The 23,296-nt window shown below is 44.0% G+C and overlaps 1 protein-coding gene across 1 annotated transcript; it reads left to right on the top strand.

The window, feature by feature from the left end:
* Positions 1 to 1,168: 1,168 nt before the first annotated feature.
* LOC309334447 (TBC1 domain family member 24-like) lies at positions 1,169 to 20,644 on the top strand (the record flags this gene model as incomplete). The annotated part of the gene is made up of 7 exons (XM_081848691.1): positions 1,169 to 1,358; positions 9,282 to 10,314; positions 11,311 to 11,469; positions 14,771 to 14,834; positions 16,524 to 16,619; positions 18,368 to 18,632; positions 19,887 to 20,644. 7 exons carry the CDS (start codon positions 1,169 to 1,171, stop codon positions 20,030 to 20,032), a joined length of 1,953 nt encoding a protein of 650 aa, XP_081704817.1. The 3' UTR covers positions 20,033 to 20,644.
* Between the last annotated feature and the right edge of the window lie 2,652 nt (positions 20,645 to 23,296).

Below are 23,296 nucleotides of genomic sequence, written 5' to 3'. Positions count from 1 at the left end.
AGGCTGTGTTTTTCTGATCAGCTCTAGGGCTAGAAATGAATGGTTTGAAAATGTTTGCAGGGAGAAGGTTGTGCTGTGATTAGGAGGGATGGAATACTGTTGCACACCACCCTAATCCAGATTCCAGGGGTTCCATGCAAGTACCCAGGGTTCGGTTACCTCAGAATGAGGGACAGCAGATACTGTGGTATCTCTATGATACATGGTTTATTTATGCATATATACAACCTGCAGATTTATGTATTACACAGATTAGCAGCAGGAGGGAACTCTGATGGTGAATAATTCCCAATCATTATATTCCCATCTTAACAGTCCCACCTTCTTTCTCAGTGCAAGTATAGCAGTCACTTCAGAACTTGTCCTGCTTTCCTAGGTTAGACAAAACTCAAACAACAGCCCTGTGCTTATTATATTCCACTCAAAATTAAAACTGTTTATACACGTACCTTTATAGAACATTGAAATTACATTCTTTGCCTTGGAGAATTCTGGGCACTGTAGTTTACCTCTCACAGAGTTACAATTCCCAGCAACCCTTAACAAATCACGGTGCCCAGAATTCTTTGAGAGAAGGCATGAGCTTTGAATGTGCTTTAAAGGTGTAGTGTGTATGCAGCCTATGTAAAGGCCTCCCCTGTGGTACATTTATAACAGCTTTCCCCTTTCTTTTTATACACTCTGAACCTCACAGCTTCGTCAGTTAAAACACTTGGCATTCACTGTTCACATGATTCTATTTCTATCTTCAAGTAGAAACAAAGGAACCAGCAGGAAGCAGTTGGAGAGCCAGTTTTGTTGTTTATGTTCCATCCTTTCAAGGACGTTTAAACAAGGACAGAAATCGAGAGACACCCCTACTTCCCCTCCCCTCTCCTCTGTATATTGGTATGTTTGTTTTTTTGGTACACATGGGACTTGTTTTCTTGTGATATTGCAAGGACCACACAGGGAAATAAAGTTTACCCTTGGAAAAATAAATGAGCCTTTTTAATGGTCCTGATGATATTTTGATCAGTATCTTGCCTATTTACATCCTGCTTGACAGAGAGGCATATGGCAGGCATGAATGAGTGAGTAGGTGGGGGAACGTTTTACTAGTGTTTACACCAAATAAGCATCTCCTTCAGGGAGGAGCTGGCTGCACAGGAGGCCTCGGGCCCAATAAATGAGGCACAGGAGCAAAGCTTCAACCAGGTCATTCGAGCAAGGACAAGGGATGCTGCAGATTGGGCTGAGTTATACCAGCCCCACTGGGGCCCCCAGAGCAGATGTCCCTTTTGACAAAGCAAGGGCAAGGAAAACAGCAAACACCATGATGGGTGAGCTAAAGGAAGGCAACCTGGAGACAACACAAGGTAAGACATCTCCAATCAACCTTGCAGATCATCGGGGGGGGGGGGGAGTAGAGAGTCAGCCTAGATTTTACTTGTATCTATATACCAGAAGGTGGCTTGAGCAGCCCAAGCTAACAAGCTGTTCACCTGGATGGAAGTGTTATTTGCTCTTAACGAGTAGTTAGTTGTAACAGAGCATTAGATCCAGGTGTTGCAGGGTTTTGCATTTGGCTGGGGTAGACCCGATGTCTGTTCTCTTCCGAGGGCTAGTACAGAAACTGTGTGGCCACAGGTTTTCCACACCTGAACTACATACAGCAACCCAGCAACTACATACAGCTTTAAAGCTCCAGGCATGCTCCCTGAGATGTGCTAGACAGAGGGAAGCATGCATTTACAGGCAGTTTCTGTTTCATTTCATTTCTTATTATGCATGTTCTATTTGCACAATAGGGTTACAATGTACTGTACTAAAGAAAGCAAGACTTTCATCAATTCAGCTTCTGTATGCATTATCAGTTTAAAATGCTAGTCGTTCTTTTTCTTAATTCAGATTGAAGCTGGTTTGGAGGAAATGAATCAAATTGCAGCATTTCCCAAGAAACGACAGTGTGTACACAGCTTCAGTCTAACCAGGCCCTTATTTCCGGATAGAGGCAAGGCATGTAGATATGGCACAAGCAGGAAGCTTTCTGTTGTATAAGCTAGCTTTACTAACATAGTTTAAAAAGCAAATCCTAACTACAGAACATCACAAGCTGCAGAACTTAATGTTATCTGAGATATATTTATTTATCCATGTGCTGTTAAAAGACAACAACACCTCCTAAAACACTTAATCACAAATTTCAGTACTGATGAAGCCACAATTTTTCAGCAATTGCAAAACATTCCCTCCAACTACTCTTAGGTCATCGTTAACTAACTCTTTTTAGCAATTGCACAGTATTTCCCCCAGGGGGACTCAACTTCAACGGCAGGGCTAAAGAACTTGCCCACAGCACACATTTAATTTCAGAGGTTTTCATCTAATGCAGGAGTTTTAGGCACACCTCGGGTCTGTAGACAACTATAATGACCTTCCCTGGCACAGTTTAGCCTCTCCAGTAGTCTCTTTTATCTCTTGATCCATTTTCTCCAACATGTTTTGTTTACCTTGCCTTTTGTATATGATTTCCTTTGCCATGTAACTCTTTTGTTCCCAGGACTTTCCATATGGTTTATCCCAGCGATATGTAAGGACCCCCCCCCCCACTCTCTAGATCATTCCCACCACAGCTGCAAGCCTTTTTTCTTCATTTCTTTCTTGCTCTCAGTTCTTTGGTTTCTATATTCTGAGCTGCTCCCCGCTTTCCAAGTGATAAGAACAGGGCCAGCCCCATTATAATGCAAAGTAGATCTAGCCAATTAGGGAAAGAAAATGAACCTTGGTTCATTTTAAGGTGTGTCTGTATGTGTCTTCTCTGGTGAAAATGTCATTGCTGCCCCACAGAATGAAGCTCAGAAATCCAGGGTGATAGCGTAACTGCATTTATGAATTTTCTAACTCCAGCTTGTTTGTTTTAAATTTGTATACCACCCATAAGCGCTGACTTATGTGGAACCCTGGGTGCCCAGGTACCCACATATTTTTAATGAAGCCCCTCCCCTCAAGGTTCGACTCCACAGAGTGAGCATACCACAGGGCCTGTGCATGTGATGTTGGCACATCCCTGCTATGTGCATGAGTGATGTCAGCATGCTGCGGGTCATGCTGATGTCTTGTGCTCATGCTGCAGGGCGTGCCGACACTACACAGGCACACTGTGATGATGTCGGCATGCCTCAGGCACCCACTGTCATGGTGGCGCGCCTGATACCACCCTCATCTGAAGACCTCAGGGCAGTTCACAGCATAAAATGCGTATTTAAGACATGATTCTCCCCTTCCCCGAAACTTGTAAGAATGAAAGAGAAAACCTTCCCGATGCAGAGAAATCCATCATAATTATACCCCATACAGTGGTACCTCAGGTTACAGATGCTTCAAGTTACAGACGCTTCAGGTTAGACTGAAGGTTAGACCCAGAAATAGTGCCTCAGGTTAAGAACTTTACCTCAGGATGAGAACAGAAATCACATGGCGGCAGCGGGAGGCCCCATTAGCTAAAGTGGTACCTCAGGTTAAGAACAGTTTCAGGTTAAGAACCGACCTCCAGAACGAATTAAGTTCTTAACCCGAGGTAACACTGTATTGCTGGGTGTGGGGAGGTTGAGAGGATATGGTTTGTATCAGTCCTGCACCCAGTGTTGCTTTACCCACTTTACTGGAGGGACAGCGAAGTTAAGAGTGTTGTATGACAACCCTGCTGTTGTTATTCTGGTTTGTTGCTGCTGTTGTTAAAGGGAAATGCAGGATGGACTGTGAAATTGGTTGTAGCAGCTGAAAAATTAATTAAAGGTACAGGGGTGAAGGGAGCTAGGGGAAATAGTTTCAGTTCTGGGTGGAAGGACGTTATGTAGATACCAGACATAGACAGAAAGGCTAGCCATTTAGAGAGCGAGATGGGCGTAGACATGGTGCATAAGTTTCTTAGAGGCCAGGCCTATCCAGCTTCGATGACTATTTTTCACCAGATCTATCAGAAATGGTAGACATGTTCTTTGGTGTTAGTTCTGTATGCATGTATACACCCCCCAGCACCTAAAATATTCCTGCAGACACCAGTGAACTGGAGTGTGTCACTTTCCCAGACCCTGAAAGATATTACATCCCCAGGCCAGAAATAAAAAGCCAGGGATCAAATACATTAACATTATTTTGTTAAGTGCCTGAGACCCATCATTTGGGGGAAACCATAGCTACAGACTCTGTAACTGCAATCAGGGCCTCCAAACTAACACCACCCTCTTCAGCTCTGAGGAGAGCAACAACTTCCAGATGGTTTTTTTTTTTTTTTTTTTTTGCATTTGATTGTCACTCGCTACTCTTCCCCCCCCTTCTTTCCCCAAGCAATGAGCCATTGCAGCTGACACCCGTGTTTCTGTTCTGGCATTTCTATTTCTGTAGCATCTCTGCAGTACAAATTAATAATATAACAATGCTATAAATTGTTAGGCGACAGGTGTTAACTGAATGCTAAGCATTAGCACAGTTTAACTTGCAGCCATTATGAAGGATTCTGGGAAAGCAGTTCTGGACCTTATCAACTCCAAACCTACAACAGCAAGTGTGCACCGAACTGTTATCTCTCCCACCTGCAAGACCATGCAAAATCACAGTGATATCACTCCCAGTATATTTCAGCTTTAACTATTCAGCCTCTAAGGTGCTTTGGGAATTACTCTTCCCAATGTATCTTCTAAACCTAACACAGGGATGAATAGCATTAGGACCTGGGCAGCCATTCTTGGAGGCATGCTATTCGGAACAGATTTTGGTAAAAACTTGCAAGTTCTTACTCTATCATGTCGTCAGAGAAGTCAACAGGATTTCCTGTAAACAGTATACTGCATAGGGATTAGGGTCCCTGCATCCCAACCCCCAATCTATTGACAAGAACTGCTGCTTTGCCAGATAGATTAATGTAACCTAGCCTAATTTAGAGGGCTGTTGCAAATGTAAAATGGGGAGGGGAGGAAAACATACACAATCTTGTGCTCTTGGGTAGAAAAGCAAAATGCAAATATATGCTACACAGCACATAGTTATCTGAAGAAGTGTGCATGCACACAAAAGCTTATACAGTGGTACCTCGGGTTACAGACGCTTCAGGTTACATACGCTTCAGGTTACAGACTCTGCTAACCTAGAAACAGTACCTCTGGTTAAGAACTTTGCTTCAGGATGAGAACAGGAATCGCACGGCGGTGGCACGGCGGCAGCGGGAGGCCCCATTAGCTAAAGTGGTACCTCAGGTTAAGAACAGTTTCAGATTGAGAATGGACCTCCAGAACGAATTAAGTTCTTAACCCGAGGTACCACTGTACCCAGCACAAACTTAGTTGGTCTCTAAGGTACCTGAAGAAGTGTGCATGCACACGAAAGCTTATACCCAGAACAAACTTAGTTGGTCTCTAAGGTGCTACTGTACATTTTTATTATTTTTTATTTATTTTAACTGCATCAGATCAACATGGCTACGTACCTGAATCTAGAAGCACATAGTTAAATTATGGAATAAATGCCCATGGGAAGCAGTGTTGGGATGTAGATGGTCAACTTAGATGGAAATAAAAAGAGGATTAGATAAATTGATGGAACATAAAGCTACTAGCCACAATGACTAGGATATGCTTTCATTGTATGCTTCTGAATACTAGTTACTTGAAACCATAGGAGGGGAGAGTGCTGCTGCATTTAGGTCTTGTGTTTAGCTTCCCACAGGCATCTGGTTGGCCACTGTAAAAACAGGATGCTGGACTAGATGGGCCATTGGCCTGAACTGGCAGGGCTCTTATGTTCTTACATCATTGCATTCATACACATCACATAAATACTGTAACACTATAAAAGTAGCCTCCTTGCTCTAACTGCAATGTTTCACAATCCAGATATTTACAGCAAGATACCCAGGCAAACAAAAAGTTTGACAACCCTGATAGCTAACAGACACAGAAAGCTGTATACATTATTTAACAATACATTGCATGGGGCATTCCAACCTAAATTTTATTTTATTACTTATGTTTTAGCAGATCAGGAAGTAGGATCAATTAAGTATTAAACACACTGTGATTAATGTGACCTATATTCACCATGATTTCTAACGTTTCACCAGTTTTACGTTCTGTCTTCTACTTTAGAAAGCCCTAAACTCCATCATGGGGAGAATCAGCAAAGTAATCCATCTGTTTATTTTTATGGCTGTCATCTGCAGCTGCAGGCATGGCATCTCTTTTCTCCTGAGGAGGCCTTCCCAGGAAGTGGTTATTAATTGCCTGCCTGCCTGCCTGTCCCCACCTCTCTCTCATTTAAATGATAATCTACCTTGTTACTTGAAGTAGATGCAGTTGCCTGGCTCAGATTGCATGATATTATTCGTGCCTTGATTGGCTTTTCACAAGCCTGCCTCTGGAACATTGAACGGCCCATATCATCAAGCAAATGGATACCCTTTTGTCCATGCCAACAATTTCACATTAGAAGATTCTGATTTCAGATGTAAATGGAGTTGAAGCTTTCTGAAGGAAGCCTATGGCATACTTCCTAGGTTCCTGAACTCCTTACTCCCTCAGAGAATATATGCTTGGGTGATTTTAGGCTCCAAATACAGTCTGGGAAAATGCACTTTGAAAATCCTGTTGCTATGCAAATGGTTCCTTTTGCCTTTTCGTACCACTTTAAGATAAAGTGTGGTTTATGTTATGTACTGAAGTTCTCACCCTGGGCCAGCAGGGGAATACTGTAGATAGTTATGCAAATGAAGGATAGAAAGTGACATTCAGTGATTGGATAGTTTTAGAAAGTTGTTACAGTAATGTGGTACTGGAGCTCTATATAAGCAGGCTGACTGAACCCTTCAGTTCAGTTCTGTCTTGACCTGTGAATAAACAAGAGCTGTTTGAAGAATCGCTGTGTTGTCTGATATGTTCACCCACAACTTAACAGTTTATAAATCAGTTTTAGAATACCATTTATTCATTCTACCAATGCCTAATGATTTTTATTTCCTAACCAACAAGCCTTGTTTATATGTTGCATAATGTGTATATGGATCTACATTCTCTGTGCCAGGGATTGGAAACCCCTTTTCAGCCCAAGGGCCACATTCCCTTCTGGGGGCCGCATGCCATTGCTGAGCAAGGCCAGAGGCAAACATGGGTGGGGCAATGAATTGAAGTTTTACCCTTGGACAGTAGGCTAGTTTCCACACACGCTCTCACACCCTTTATCTCTGCTCCACCCAAGGAGTTAAAAGACACATTCCAGCCTGGCAAAAACACGCAAGGAGGGTGAGAAGCAAGGCTAATGGTGGGTATGGCTTTGAGAGAGTCCCAAGGTCCACATTCAACCTGCCAGACCTGAGGTCCACCACCCTTGTTCTATGCTTAAAGGTAAAGGTAAAGGGACCCCTGACCATTAGGTCCAGTCGTGACCAACTCTGGGGTTGCGGTGCTCATCTCACTTTATTGGCCGAGGGGGCCAGCATACAGCTTCTTTTTTATATATATAATTTTTTTTATTAAATTTTTCCATCTTTAAAAAACAAAACAACAACAACAAACAAACAAACACATACAATCATATTTTCATAACCTCATTTTCATAAGCCTCTTTTCTCAGACTTCCCCATACCTTCCCCTTTTTGCATCCTTATTTTACAATTATTCAGCAACCCTTTTAATCAATTTAATTTTAAATTTGTTCTCCTTTTCAATTTCACCCTAAATCATAAAAAGAGATTTTTCCGCTGCAATTATACCTCTTCCTTTCCCTTAACATTTTAGCACTCTTCAATTTTATAGCAGTTCTTAAGATATATTTTAAACTTCTTCCAATCTTCCTCCACAGTCTCTTTCTCTTGGTCGCGGATTCTGCAGGTCATTTCTGCCAGTCCCATAAAGTCAATCACTTTCGCCTGCCACTCCTCCAGCGTGGGTAGCTCTTGTGTCTTCCAATACTTTGCTAGAAGAATCCTTGCTGCCGTAGTAGCATACAAAAAAAAATTCTTGTCCTTCCTCGACACCAATTGGCCGACCATACCCAAGAGAAAGGCCTCTGGTTTTTTATGAAAGGTGCATCTAAGTACTTTCTTAATCTCATTATAAATCATTTCCCAGAAGGCCTTAATCTTTGGGCAGGTCCACCAAAGGTGAAAGAAGGTACCTTCAGTCTCTTTACATTTCCAACATTTGTTATTGGGCAGATGATAAATCTTCGCAAGCTTGACTGGAGTCATGTACCACCTATAAATCATTTTCATAATGTTTTCTCTGTATCTTAAAGTTTATTCTGGGCTTTTTGCCCTGCCAGACAAATTTGGATATATCTTTCAGCATACAGCTTCTGGGTCATGTGGCCAGCATGACTAAGCTGCTTCTGGCGAACCAGAGCAGCACACGGAAACGCCGTTTACCTTCCCACCGGAGTGGTACCTATTTATCTACTTGCACTTTGATGTGCTTTCGAACTGCTAGGTTGGCAGGAGCAGGGACCGAGCAACGGGAGCTCACCCCGTCATGGGGATTCGAACCGCTGACCTTCTGATCGGCAAGTCCTAGGCTCTGTGGTTTAACCCACAGTGCCACCCGCGTCCCTATGTTCTATGCTTAAAAGGTAAAGGTAAAGGTACCCCTGCCCGTACGGGCCAGTCGTGTCCGACTCTAGGGTTGTGCGCCCATCTCACTTAAGAGGCCGGGGGCCAGCGCTGTCCGGAGACACTTCTGGGTCACGTGGCCAGTGTGACGAAGCTGCTCTGGCGAGCCAGCACCAGAGCAGCACACAGAAATGCCGTTTACCTTCCCGCTATAACGCGGTACCTATTTATCTACTTGCACTTAGGGGTGCTTTCGAACTGCTAGGTGGGCAGGAGCTGGGACCGAAAGACGGGAGCTCACCCCGCCGCGGGGATTGGAACCGCTGACCATGCGATCGGCAAGTCCTAGGCACTGAGGTTTTACCCACAGTGCCACCCGCGTCCCTATGTTCAATGCTTACTCGCATTTAAATGTTTTGTTGTTCTACCTTTATAACTAATGATGAGCAGATAGCTTTGATTTACATGAGAGATGGAAGCATCCCCAAATACTGTACCTAGTAAATGAAAGCCTATGAGGTGACAAGTGATAACTATGACCGGTGCTTGTGTTTAAATTTTAAGTGGGAATTGTCTGTGGTTGCAATTCCCAAGAGACTGAATAAAATCCCAGTGCTTTTCACCCACGGTTGTCAGGAACAGTTTAAGCAATTTGCCCAATGGTGAGATGTGAGTCGTGCTGAACCATGGTGCTTTTGCTCCACAGAGACCACCGATCTATCTAAGGCCTCCTTGCAAATCCCTTCGGTGGTTGCGATGGACATGGACGCAGCCTCCTGCTTATGCTGTAGCGAATTTGTGGACCAGAACAAGATGCCCAAGCTGAACGAGCAGCAGGACAGTCAGGAGTACCTGTTTGGCAAGTCTATGAAGGAGCTCAAAAAGCTGGGGAGGGAAGGGCGCTGGGCAGGAAGTCACACTCTGAGGGCGCAGGCTTATCAGCATATAATCCAGCACATACCGTGCCAGCTCATGACCCCTGATGCCGAAGTCTACAGAGATGTTGCCAGCAAGCTGTTTGAAGCCCCGAACGAGAGCTTCGACCCGTTACCTGAATTCCTGGAAGGAAGCATCATGCCCAAATACTGCCTCTCTGAAGAAGGGGTAATTGCAGTGAAAAGGATACTCATCTGCATTTCCAGCTTGTACCCTGACATCACCTACTGCCCCCTGCTTCCCGCTGTGACTGCCCTGATGCTCCATTATAGCCAAGGCGAGGCCCAGTGCTTTGAGGACACTTGCCGGCTCCTCTACTGCAATGCTCCCCACACCTCCTACATTGACCACTCCTTCCTCACCCACGAGGCTTCATGCATGACCTTTGGGGACCTGGCCAACAAACACTGCCCAGCTGCCCACCGCCTGATAGCGAGCTCATCGGACAACATCTTTGAGGTGTATTCTGACTGGCTGGTCTGGCTTTTCGATGGCCTCCCATTCGATTATGTCATCCGCATTTTTGACGTGTACCTTCTGGAGGGGCAGAAAGTCCTCTACCGGATCGCGCTGGCCCTGCTCAAGCAGTTCCAGCTGTCCGTGGCTTCGCAAGGCTTGGAGGTGGTGGATATCAAAGGGAGCTTGTGGGGTTTCATGCGGGACATTCGTGAGCACATGACCACCGACAAGCTTCTGGAAAAGGCGTTCAGCATCCGGCTTTTCTCCCGCAAAGAAATCTGGCTCCTTCAAATGGCTAACAGGAAGGCATTAGTGGAGAAAGGAGTGACCGCAGTGCAGCACAGGTACAAAAGGCCATGAGGCACCATCCAGTTAGATCAGTCAGTAGAACATGAGACTCTTAATCTCAAGGTTGTGGGTTCAAAAGATTCCTGCATTGCAGGGGGTTGGACTAGAGGACCCTCATGGTCCCTTCCAACTCTACAGTTCTATGATTCTATGAAGGATCTCCTTTACATCCTACTTTAGATATTGCACATTCTCTTTTGAGAAGCACTCCACCAAACACTGCGGCTAAGTCAATTACAGAGCACTCTACAGTACAGCTACAGATGACCAGAGACATTCAATCTCCATAGGATAATCTCATACAGATTTTTTTCCTGATAGCACTATGGTTCCCACTTTAAACAGTCATGACATGCGACTAAAGAATTCTGGGAGCTGTAGTTTGTTAAAGGTGCTGAAAGTTGAAAGCAGCCCCCTATTCCCTTCTTAGAATTACAATTTGCAGAGTTCCCTGGGGATTGATTGTTAAACTACTCTGGAAATAGTAGCTCTGGGAGAGGAACAGGACGCTCCCAACAACTCTCAGCACCTTTAACTAATTACAGCTCCCATAATCCTTTGGGGGAAATCATGACTGATAGTGCTTCAAATGTATGGTGTGATTGTGGCCTTAGTATAGAAGCACAAAAAGGACCAGGATTGTCCCAAGTGACAAAGAGATTTAGGAAGCACAAAGGCACATGGCATTGGTAAAGTAATATTTCTGGATCAGCTGCTTTAGAATTAATCTATACCACATTGCCAATTGTTGCATTCGTTCTCTTCAACAGTAGGAAAAAGTAATTGCCTTGACTAATTTTGGATCTCATTCTTTGGAACTGACACAACAGTCTGTTATGTCTACTACCATTGGACATAACATATGAAGAGCTGGCTGTGTGTTTGGTTAGTAGTATCTTTGGAAGAAAAATCTTTGTCCTCAGGATTGGGCTCTATAGAGCTGTTTACAGTACAGGATTAATTATTTTTCCCTTCTTTCCTCTGCTGTACAGGCAACCATTTCACCTCACTGTGAATGCCCACAATTTCTCTTCCACCATTGTTACTGCTCAGGAAATGCGTGTTGTCTGGTCCTGGATCCCTGAACGATTTTCTTTGTTCTCACCTGTCCTCATATTCTCAACTTTGGAAAATGGATACAGCTTGCAGAGGTAAGTTGGCATCTGCACAGTGAGTTTCAAACCATCAGAATTCTCAACAGGATAAAAAGGTTAAAATATTTGGGGCTTTTTAGTTTAGTTATAAGGCAAGTAATGGGAGACATGATAAGGTTTTATCAAATTATGCATGGTGAGAAGAAAAACTTTTTTTCATCTCTCCTAATACTAGAACCTGGGGCCATACAGTGAAGCTGAATGTGGGAAGTTTCAAGAAGCATAAAAGGAAATATATAGGACATAGCTAAACCAGTGGAGAGAGATTTTTCTCCCTCTTCCATAATACTAGAACTTGGGACTATCCAGTGAAGACTCAGGGCAGTCCTTTGCACAGTGCATAGCTAACCTGTGGAATGACCACTAATATGGATGGCTTTAGAAGGAAATGAGAAAAAAATCATGGATATGGGTATCAATGGTTACGAGCCACAACAGGGAGGCTTCATTCAGGGAGGCTTGGAGAATAATTCAAGGTTGTGCAGGAAATGAGGTAATATCCTGTGAAGTGTGTTACGTTGCCTTTGAATGGTGCATTGCTTTTGGGTTTGGGTTTATTATGTATTTTGTGTTCTCACTTTGTATTTTTATGTTGTGAACCACCCTGTGACCTTCAGATAAACGGAGCAGTGCCAGATTTACGTATAAGCTAAACAAGCTATAGCTTAGGGCCCCACTCTCTTGGGGGCCCCCAAAAAATGTAAAGAAAAAAACCCTGGATGTACATTTCCAAAATATAAGATAAAAAACAAATAAAATAAAACCTACATACAGCAACAGTGTTTTGTGTTGTGTAGGCTATGATGTGTAAGTAATGGGCCCCGCCTGCTAGCCTGCTCCCTAAAATATTCAACACAAAAAACAGTGGCAATTTGTTGTTGACAAAGGACAGCTGGACATATAAAGGGCCCCATTAACTTCAGTAGCTTAAAAGGTAAAGGGACCCCTGACTGTTAGGTCCAGTCGCGGATGACTCTGGGGTTGTGACGCGGCGCTCATCTCGCTTTACTGGCCTAGGGAGCCATCGTACAGCTTCCATGTCATGTGGCCAGCATGACTAAGCCACTTCTGGCGAACCAGAGCAGTGCACGGAAACGCCGTTTACCTTCCCACCGGAGTGGTACCTATTCATCTACTTGTACTCTGACGTGCTTTCAAACTGCTAGGTTGGCAGGAGCAGGGACCGAGCAATGGGATCTCATCCCGTTGCAGGGATTCAAACCACTGACCTTCTGATCTGCAAGCCCTAGACTCTGTGCTTCAACCCACAGCACCACCTGCGTTCCTTCAGTAGCTTAGGGCCTCATCAAACCTAAATCTGGCCCTGGAAAGGAGGCACACAAATTTAATAAAGAACAAGAAGTAGTTATCTGTTGGAGGCAGTATGCCTCTGAATGCCAGTTTCTGGGAATCACAAGTGTGGAGACTACTGTTGCACTCAGCTTTTGCTTGTGAGCTTCCCAGAAGCAACTAGTTGGCTACTGTGAGAACTGGACTATTGCTTATTATTCAGGGCATTTATCTAGGCTTAAGAATTAATTTGAGAATGTGCCCCAATGATTTTTTTTTTTTTTTGCACAGGAATAGCCATAGGGATAATATTTGTTTAAAACATTTCTTCAGCCAAAAGGGCTCCCAGGGTAGCTGACATGAGATCGATAATAGTGTGTGCCCTCAGACTAGCATGACACAATGTGATAAAAAGGGAATAAGAAAACTCCAGGAGTGGTTTTTAAAGTTTGTATAAGGACCAGTTGGGATGGAAACAGCTGAGGAAGAGATGGAGCAAAATGGAGCTGATCTCTCTGGAGTGGCCCTGCTTCCCTTCTCTTCCTCTGCTGCAGGCAGATGGAAAGGGAGTGTTCCTATAACATTTATGTTGCTTGGAGAGAAGCCTTCTGGAAACAGGACTGACTAAAAGCAAAGGGCAAAAAAACTGTACAATATCATGTTAAGATTTCAATGCAACACACAAATAAGTGAGGGGAAAGACTGCTTAAATTTGCTCCATGGATCATTTGGATGCCAGTGTTGTGTCCTCCCTCCCCCCCGTCCCCCCGCTGTTTTGAAAATGTGCACACAAAAGTGGCTATAGGGATGCAGCCTGCTAATGTCAGAAGGGTCAACCATGAATTTGTGATGATTACCTTGGAAAGTTCCCAGGACTCGCTTTGCAGGCCATGCATCTCATACTAGCACCTGGCCATTCTGTTATTACAAAGAGATGGGCCTTGAGCTATTTTCTATTGACATTTCCAAATAAAAGAACGTAAATATTGAAGTCTAGCCAGGTACACTGGGACACATGTAACAACATCAAATCTTGTTAGAAAACAGCCCTGATGGTCTGCTTGGTAGAAGTGTGAAAGCGCCCCCTGCCCTCTCAGAAGATATATAGTAGGATCTGATCAGTGTCACAGTCCTGGGGCAAATAATAGTTAAGACACACTCACATCCAAAGAAATATACTTTCACAATCACAATTAAGCTGCCTGATTTCAGACCTAGGAATTGTACGTCAAGATCCTGCATGTACCCCTGAGATTATGTTGTGCTTAAAATTTTATCTGAGCAATTACTTGCACCACTGAGCAAAAATTCTGGCTTCAAACTCCACATAGCATGCCAGCCTTGCCTGTTATTACATATCCCTAAACAATACTGAAAATGAACGAAGGAGTGTTTTTGCCACCTCTCCTTTATGAGTTTGCAAAGTCTGCCTGTTTATCACGGCAGTGGTAAGCACAAGGAGATTGATGACTGTCACTACGTACTGCTATTCCTCCAGGTATTTAAACTAGTAATGTCCAAAGCTATCGAAAGAGATGCACAGACAGATTTCTCAGTGATGCATGAAAACACCAAAGGGATGAAGTTATGTCCAACTTCTGCAGAGACCTTGCAGTATCAGTGCTGCAACTCAGAGCCATCCCATCTCCTCCCTGCGTTACTTCTTCTTTCACCAGCAATGGACTTAATCCAGAAAATCCTCCCCCAAACCCAGGCAGGAGGATGCAAAGCATCATGGGGTCCAGCCCAAGATTACATGAGCCTTTGGCCTGATCCAGCAGGACTCTTGTTCTTAATGTGGAAAGCATGCAGTAGATCTGGATGAATATGGAGGAAGCCAGTTTTGCTTGCACCTTGATGCTTTCATTGCCCCAGGCTTCCTAGTAATGCACTAAAGTAGAATGTACTGTGCTGACAGGTCACAGTCCATTCGACTTCCACCTCAGTGCTATAATGGGATTGCTTTCCTGACATTAGCTCACCCTTCTTCCTTCTTTGTTTCTTACAGGTTTTATTCCTGCTGTGAAGGCTACGAACCAACGGTACTGCTCTTAAAAACCACACTGGGAGAAGTAAGTCTCTTCTGAGCATCCAAGAGACCTGCGGGTCGGGCCTTTCTTCTATGGGTCTAGGCTGAAAACGCAAATAACAGAAATGTCAGAAACCATCGGCAGAGTACAGTGGTACCTCTAGATACGAACGGGATCCGTTCCGGAGCCCCGTTTGCATCTAGAGGTAAACGTAACTAGCGACGGCACGTCTGCACACACACGTGTCGCTTTTTGCCGCTTCTGCGCATGCGCTGACATCATTTTGAGTGTCTGTGCACGCGCAAGCGATGAAACCCAGAAGTAACGTGCACCGTTACTTCCAGGTTGCCGAGGAGCACAACTCGAACACGCTCAACTCGAAGCATATTTAACCCGAGGTATGACTGTACTCTGTATACTCTGCCTGGACTAGCAACAAGTTCCAAAATTCTCCGCTGAAGGATGCTCGCTGAATAGTGAACACAAGCATTTGTTTGTTCATATCTGTAACTCACTCTGATGCTTGCCAAATCGGGAAGAGTGGGGATGGTGGAGGCAAATTGAGATCTGGGTCAGAATGGTTAGGAAGGCTATAAAGAGCATCTGTTTTGAGACACAGGCCAGTACAGGTTCCCTTACCCCCAGGTGAAAGGGATGCTTCCAAACAGTACTGTTCTTTCAGAATTGATAGAAGGTACTATTACTTTTCTTGGGTCACTCTTAAAGACAGCAATATTGGGCAAGCAAAGCTATTTTGTCGTAACAAATGAATGAGTGCATTTATTCATAACTGTGCTACTTTGGATGTCAGTTACACGCCAGTTGCATATCTGTTTCACTCCTGAGAAAGGAAAAAGAACCACAACTGAGTTCTGTTCCACCAAGTTTTCATACTCGATAGGGAGCTGCAGCCAAGGATAACGCATTGCTTTCCACTCACAATCTTAAGTGTACACTTCAAAATGTAACAGGTGAAATGGTCCTGGCTTTCCTTTAACTAGACTAAAGTGACATTGGCACATTGTGGGTGGTGCTTATCTTTATGGCTGGGTACCTGAGGGAACACTTGCTTCTACCTCAACCTGCTCAGGCCCTCCTCTCTGTCTAGGTGATCAGAGGTGCGTGAGGAGAAGCCTTTTCTGTTGTGGTTGGTGCTTTGCCTCTACAATCTTCTCTAAGAAGGCTCAGCCTTCAGGACTTTAACACTTTAACAAAAGTCCTGTCTTTTATGGTGCTCTTTAAAGTTTTTAACTTTTTAATGTTCTGGTTTCATGCTGTTTAGCTTAAAACTTTTTAAAAGAAGGCTTGAATTATAGCGTGTAATTCATGTTTCTTTGATTTGTTAGACACCCCAGATCTGCATGTCATTGAAGGGAAGACACATTTTAAAATTTAGTTTAATTAACAGCGAGAGATCACAAATTACAAACCTTAAGCTCTCTGTCAATCCAAAGTCCCTATCCTAATATTTGCTCCAGTTTTATCTGCTTATTATACTGTCATAAAATGGCTGAAAGACTGTGATAGTATCTCATTTTGTGACACTACTCTATTTGGTACATAGCCATATCCAATTATGGCTGTGCTGCTCCAATTAAAGCATTCGAAGGGAGTGGCCCTATCAATCTTCTGTGATACAATATATATATTTGGATCCCCAGCTCTTTCTGAGATCCTCTAGGAATGATAAATGACAGACTTTATTGTTTCTTGTCTCTTCCTTCCATATAGGTGTGTGGAGCATTTCTGTCCTCCGACTGGAGCGAAAGGAAAAAAAGTGGGGGGACGTCAAGTTTCTTTGGCACAGGAGAATGCTTTGTTTTCACAGTGAGTCTAAAATTTACTCCCACAATGTAGATTGGGTTGATTTTACAATTTTTAAAATTAAATGTGGGCCTCAAAATGCATTTTCAGGCTTAAGCTGAAGCCCACTCTGCCTATCCCAAAATGTAGCTGTGAGTCTCAACACCCCTACTAGGTAAGGCGGCCAGCCGGCTGTAGAAGAGTTGCAATTTCCTCTTCTGCGCCACCTTGTTCTGAAAGTGCAGCGTGGCATGTGAGCACAGTGAGCTTCCTGCATGTACAGAAGTTGCCAGAGCAGCTTCACCAAGTAGTAAACCAACTAATTCACTACTAGGAGTCTGGGTGTTGCAGCCAACTACAACCGCTGCTTAATATCTGTGACATACCCTCCTTCATTGGCAGTATTTAAGCAGAGGCTTGATGGCTATCTATGTCCTGGCTTCCCTTCTCCGACACAGTACATGGACTCTGGGCTTCATTGCTACCAAAGACTTCATTCCACAGTTCACTGCATGGCCTAAACATAAATCAGGGTGTAGGTTACACAGTTCATAAGCAGAGTTCTATGTTCATGGCTAGGCACCTGGTCTCAACCCCTGTCATGCCTCCTTGGCTTTCTGTTTGAAGAATAGGGCAGGCACAGCCATATGTGTGGATGCAAGTAACACAACTGGGCAAGCAAGTAGGCACTCCTGTGAGCAGGCTGTGTCTGCTCACAGCAGCGTGCATGTTGGTGTGTACTTGGAGATGGAGTCTGATTCACTGCCTGACCAAAATTCAGGCACTTCCCTGGTTTTGGGGGAATTGTCATTAGCTGGAGGTGGGTTTGGGGACTGAGTCAGGCAGCTCCCCCTCTTCAGTTCAGATATCTGCCACTTTCAGGGTAGGAATGTATCCAAAATAATGACTCAGTCCTGTCCCCACCAGGTCCTGCTTGGCACCTCCTAGACCACTTGGCCCCTTCCCAGGACCCAGCTCAACCATCATATCTCAACCCTCCTCCAACCAGCCCTGCCAAGAAGTCTCCTCAGGGCTCATGACAACCTGAAATTGCAACATTCCACTTGCGCTAATCAGGGGGCTGGTCTACGTCAGGGTTTCCCAAACTTGCTTCATCAGCTGTTTTTGGACTACAACTCCTATCTTCCCTAGCTAGCAGGACCAGTGGTCAAAGCTGACTGGGACTGTAGTCCAAAATCAGCTGGAGACCCAAGTTTGGAAAACTCTAGTCTATATTATCTTGAAGTTTCCCTCCAAGCCTTAAATTCTATGTGCACTATGTTCATACTGAGGTTACCAGGAGCTCAGTTGAACCAGTTCCCTCAAGGAGTCATGCCCTAGGGCAGAGCTTTCCAAACTCTGTGTCGTGACACATTTTAGTGTGTAGGTGTGGCACATGAAACTCCCTGCGCACCTCCCAGGGCTGGAAAGGGGTTAGTTTGACCTCCAGTTTGCTAGTAAAACTAAATTACTGTATCATGAAATGATACATGTCAAAAAAGTGTGTCACCAACATGAAAAGTTTGGAAAGCTCTGTCCTAGGGGAAGGGCCACAGCTCAGAGCAGCACATCTGCTTAGCATGCAAATAGTGCCAAGTTCAATCTTTGGCACCTCCAGGGCTAGGAGAGACCCCTGCCTGAAACCCTGAGGAGCTGTTGCCAGTCAGATGGGCTCAGGCAACTTTCCTATGTGCCCTCCTGTTCATGTGCTGCCCTAGCAGAGCAACCGCAATGGAAAAATATACTTGATTTATGTCATTTTGCTTTGAAAGGTTCACCCAGAAATGGAGCGATATGAGTGGGTGTTCATCAAGAAGCCGGAACAAGCTAAAGCTCTGCCTCGATCCCCACGCCCACGCTCTCCATCTCCCTTCTCTTCCGAGGGTCACTCAACAACCAGCTCAAACCACCTCACTGTGCCAGTGCTGGACATGATTAAATACCGCCTCTCTCCATTCCTGGCAATTCGACACTTCAAGCTGCCTTCCAAAACAGCCTCCATGTTCATGTCTGGAACTCAGAAAGAGATCATCATAGGTAGTTATGCTTCTACTATGATACTATAGCTGTCACAGAGACCATAGTGCTGCAGACATTTCTGGCACCCAGGACTGGCCCTATCGTTAGAGCGGGGAAGCTGCCTCAAGCAGCAGTTGCTGGCAGGGAAGGGAGGCAGCAGTGGCATGGTGTTGTTGGGGTAGAACTGAATGTGCCATGTGACCTGTCCTGCACAAACACCTAAACATTGACCATGCTGGTTGGGTCTGATGGGAGTTGCAGTTTAGCAACAGATCCCGCTTCCCTGCTGTTAGGGGTAAAGGATAAACCAAAACATTTCATAGAGGAACTGAGTGATGAGAAGCCTTGCACTGATATGAGGTACAGCTCTATGTAAGGTGGCACAAATAATATCAACTTGACAGCCTACCAGTGATGGTACAATGAGGCTTGACTGCTTGCATGCAGCATGCAGCAATATACACCTATGGACTACACTGTTTGCATGCAGACAGTGGCGTAGCATGGGGGGTGCAGGGGGGGCCAGCCGCACCAGGCGCAACATCTGGGGGCTAGGGTTAGGGGGCGCAAATCCACGGGTTAGGGGGCACAAATCCATGGGTTAGGGGGCGCAAATGACTTGCCTTGCCCCGGGTGCTGACAACCCACGCTACGCCACTGCATGCAGAATAAGGCATTAATCTAAACTGAGAGACCTTTGTGCTCATATATAATGCAGGGGTGCTGTGCTATATGTGAGCAACCTAGCAGCACATGCAGCTTGAGAAAACTATGGCTACTGATGACAGCCACTAGGAGGCTACATGATCACATTAGCACAGAAAATATTCCCAAGTACTTTGACGTAAGAAAGGCATATGCCTTTCCAGTTTAAAAGCTTATTTTGGAGCTCCTTGCAAACCGTGTTGAAATTTAGGTCAGGTTTAGTCTCTGGAAATGCAAGATTAATCCCTTTGCTGTCTTTCACCAGTTCAATTATTTAGATGAAGCCATTTGAATGGTTGTTACTACGTTTCAGCAGGTGGTTTGCTGACAGAGTAACTATAATGAAAAGGAACTAGTTTTGCAAAGTACCAAATTTGGGGCCGATATACTGTACACACATTTCTTTTCTGTGCCCCTGCATATGCTGCTGTCCTCCAATCAGAGTGTTTCAGATTTAAGTTCACAGCAATGAAATCTGCTACTGATCATACAACAGAGGACAACATTTCAGTTTGCTTTTCATAGCCAGCAACAGCCCACAACAAATCTCTGTTCATTTTCCCCCAGGTGGTGGAGGAGGCCAAGCTCTGTTTATTGACGCTGATCTGCATCATGGGAGAACGGAACACTGCGAAACATTTGACAACCCTCCTCTCTGCCAAGAAAACTTCCAGGTGCAGCTTCTAGAAGTCTGGGGCTTTCAAAACTCCTGATAGCACCAATGAGATGCAGTCTTTCAGGCTGACATTTGTCTCCACAGCACTGGGCATGACAACTGGAAGTGAAAGAAATGACACAAGGTGGTATCTGGAGATGTCAGGAGCAGAACATTTTCACCCATTTTGGAAACTGTCCACTAATGCAAGACTTTTGGCACTAGGCTTTCTAGTGAACAATACGAACAAAGGGAAATAGTCCCAACCAACTATAAATAAGATGAGGGGAAATGGGATAAAAATGTGAATAAACTGATGTAGTAGCTATAGTACAGTGGTACCTCAGGTTATAGACGCTTCAGGCTACAGACGCTTCAGGTTACAGACTCCGCTAACCCAGAGATATTACCTCAGGTTAAAAACTTTGCTTCAGGATGAGAACAGAAATGGCACGGCGGCAGCGGGAGGCCCCATTAGCTAAAGTGGTGTCTCAGGTTAAGAACAGTTTCAGGTTAAAAATGGACCTCCAGAACGAATTAAGTTCTTAACCTGAGGTACCACTGTATATGAAAAGTATTTTAATAAGATGGAATAGCAGCTAAAACAGGGATCGGCAACCAAAGGCCCATGAGCCACAAGCAGCCCACAGGGGTCGTTTAACCAGCCCCTGAGCTGAGCTGCCTGCTTGGCAAGCCCCCGTGTGCTGTGCTAAACTGGCACAGTGCGCCAACTTGCTTCCGCAGCACCGAAAATTGCTTTCGCGCATGCAGAGACGCTGAAAATCGCAGGCGAGCGTGCTATCTGGCCCACAGAAGGATCTCCGCTGCAGGCGAGGTAAACCTTGCTGACCCCTGAGCTAAAACCAATGTATGTCTCTAAGGCTTTCTGGTGATAATAAAAAATATATTATTTTACCACAGGGATGAGAAACCTGTGACCCTCCAACCTGTTGTTGGACTCCATCTCCTACAACCATGACCATTGGCCATGTTGTTGGGGCTGATGGGAGTTGACAGGCCACATTTTCCCAACCTCTGCTTTTGTCATTTGCTCTGAAAACTGTTCTACTTAGATGTCTGAAAGGTTTAATTTTAATGAAGATACAGAAGCGGTCACATTCTGCTCCCTTTTATTAGACAAACCGAGTGGAAATTTCCAAGAACTCCTTTTATATTGGATTGTTTGGGGCAAAGATAGATGGTAGTTTAATAATAATAATAATGCCATATACTAGAGCAAAAGAAAAGCAGGTTTTTGGGGGTTTTTTGGTTTTTTAAAATGAGTGTATAAATCATTGAAATAATAAATTCTAAGGTAATGTATATCAATCTAATTTTTTTGTGTATGGTGCATTTTCCTTCAGGTATCTTTATATTTTGAGATATGTACTGTTTTTCAAATTTTGTTATAATAAATAATGCTTTTGAAGCATGGTCCCATATGTGAAATGCTGCTGCCATGTGCTCCATTTAACATATCCTCTTTTTTCCATTTTCACTTCTCCACACTGAGTGGGGAAGGGAGGCTCTTAAGATAATATTTAATCTTCGTATGCAACTCAGAACCAAATCCTTTGTTTCCCAGCTATTTTATTTTATTCTTGATTGGAGGTTTTTTGGTCACCCTACAAACTTTACATAATTCCCACCCCAACTGCAGCCAACCCATGTAATATAAACTTTGTTACAGTGACTTAATGATTACTGTCTGGATCTCTCTTTCTTGCCCCATAAGATTATGATACTATTAAGCAGAGGGACGAGCAACTGTTTTTAAAATCACCTGACTCTATGAGAAACAGTATACATTGGCTTAACTGTTGTGCAGGGTGGCTGATTTTGCCAGTAGAGAGAGCAAGCGAGCGCAACCAACATTGTTCCCTTGGCCCTTAATTCTTGCTTCTCTTTTTAAAATGTAATTCTGGAGAATAAAAGGCCACATTTGTAAAGCTCCTGTTACATTCAGCAGCACTTGTTATGCACACCTGTGTCCTTTTGCATCTGTACGACAGACTCAGACAGACAAGCAGGTAGCCTCTCCCTATGGCCAAAACAAGAGTTCAGAATGCCCTTGAGCCACCACAGACCTTCTCAAGAAAAAGGCAGGAGACATCTGGTGACTGGGCTGCTCTCTGGACTACCTCCCACCGCACCAACACTTCAAAACAGTTCTGCAGTTCCTCTGGGCATCATGCTGGATATAATTAAGAAATGTCAGCAATAGATTTGCCATAAAATGGCCCTTTCCTCTTAAAGAGTGGATACTTTTAGACGAGGGATGAAAACAGGGAACCTACTTTCCCAATTCACCTACATCCTAAAGATGAAAGGAAATAAAATTGTCTCTGCCCTTCAGGGCTGCCAATCATTCCACATTTCTTCCTGTGCTGATGAATAAACAATGCTATGTGCCACCTCACTGTCATCAAAGATGTATATTTACAACAAAGAGATTGGTAGCATGGTTGACACCAGCAAGCATCATTGTTGTTTAAAATATAAAAGTATATAGCACATTCATTAAAGCGCAGAGTCTATATATATGGATAGCGTTGAGAAACACAACACTTAGTAGGTTTTAGAGCCTATCTGTTAAACCAGATGCTTTCTGGGATGGCAAACCAGAAGAGTACCTGAGGATAAGGCTTGTTGCATCTGAGGAGGTGGACTCTAATCCATAGAGCTTTGTGCCTTAATAAATAGTTTAGAGTTTAAAGTGTAACAACAAGACCCTTTCCAGTTGTTTTCAAGCAATTACCACAACTACCATTCTGGAAAATGTGTTCGGTATATATGTTCCTGATTGCACCTCTGTTTTCTTGCTCTTATTTTCTTTATCTATTGAACACATAACTGATCAATATACCCAAGGTAGCATAAAAAGGCTATGGCAGTGTAAGGTAAAATGACAAAGAGCACAAATAAATGTAATGAAGGTCATAACTGAGGCCATGTAGTTTTTAAAACTATGTGATTATGGTCAGGGGACAGATACAGATATAATAATTCCATCACAGATAATCTAAAAAGGAATTCCAGCACACTGATAACCAGAGAGAGAAACGATCAGGAAACTTTGGGGGTGAACATGGGTGACAGAGTAGTGATGGTGAATGTCTCTTGCAGGGATATATCAGAATAAAGGACCAAAATAGCAGGGTAGGGGAATGCCATGAAAATACTAAGTAAATAAGTTTTGCAATGAATGTGAATGGCAGCCAATAGAGAGAAGTGAAGATCTGATCACTTTAACTCAGCATTCAGCCACTTGAAAAAAATTGTTGTGCACATGGTAACTAGAACTTGCATCTCCTGGAACAGT

The sequence above is a fragment of the Podarcis erhardii genome, assembly GCF_964252035.2.
Source record: "Podarcis erhardii genome assembly, chromosome: 2".
In the NCBI taxonomy this organism is placed as follows: Eukaryota; Metazoa; Chordata; class Lepidosauria; order Squamata; family Lacertidae; genus Podarcis; species Podarcis erhardii.
The sequence above is the reverse complement of the archived record's forward strand: the minus strand, read 5'-3'. Positions and strand labels throughout refer to the sequence as shown.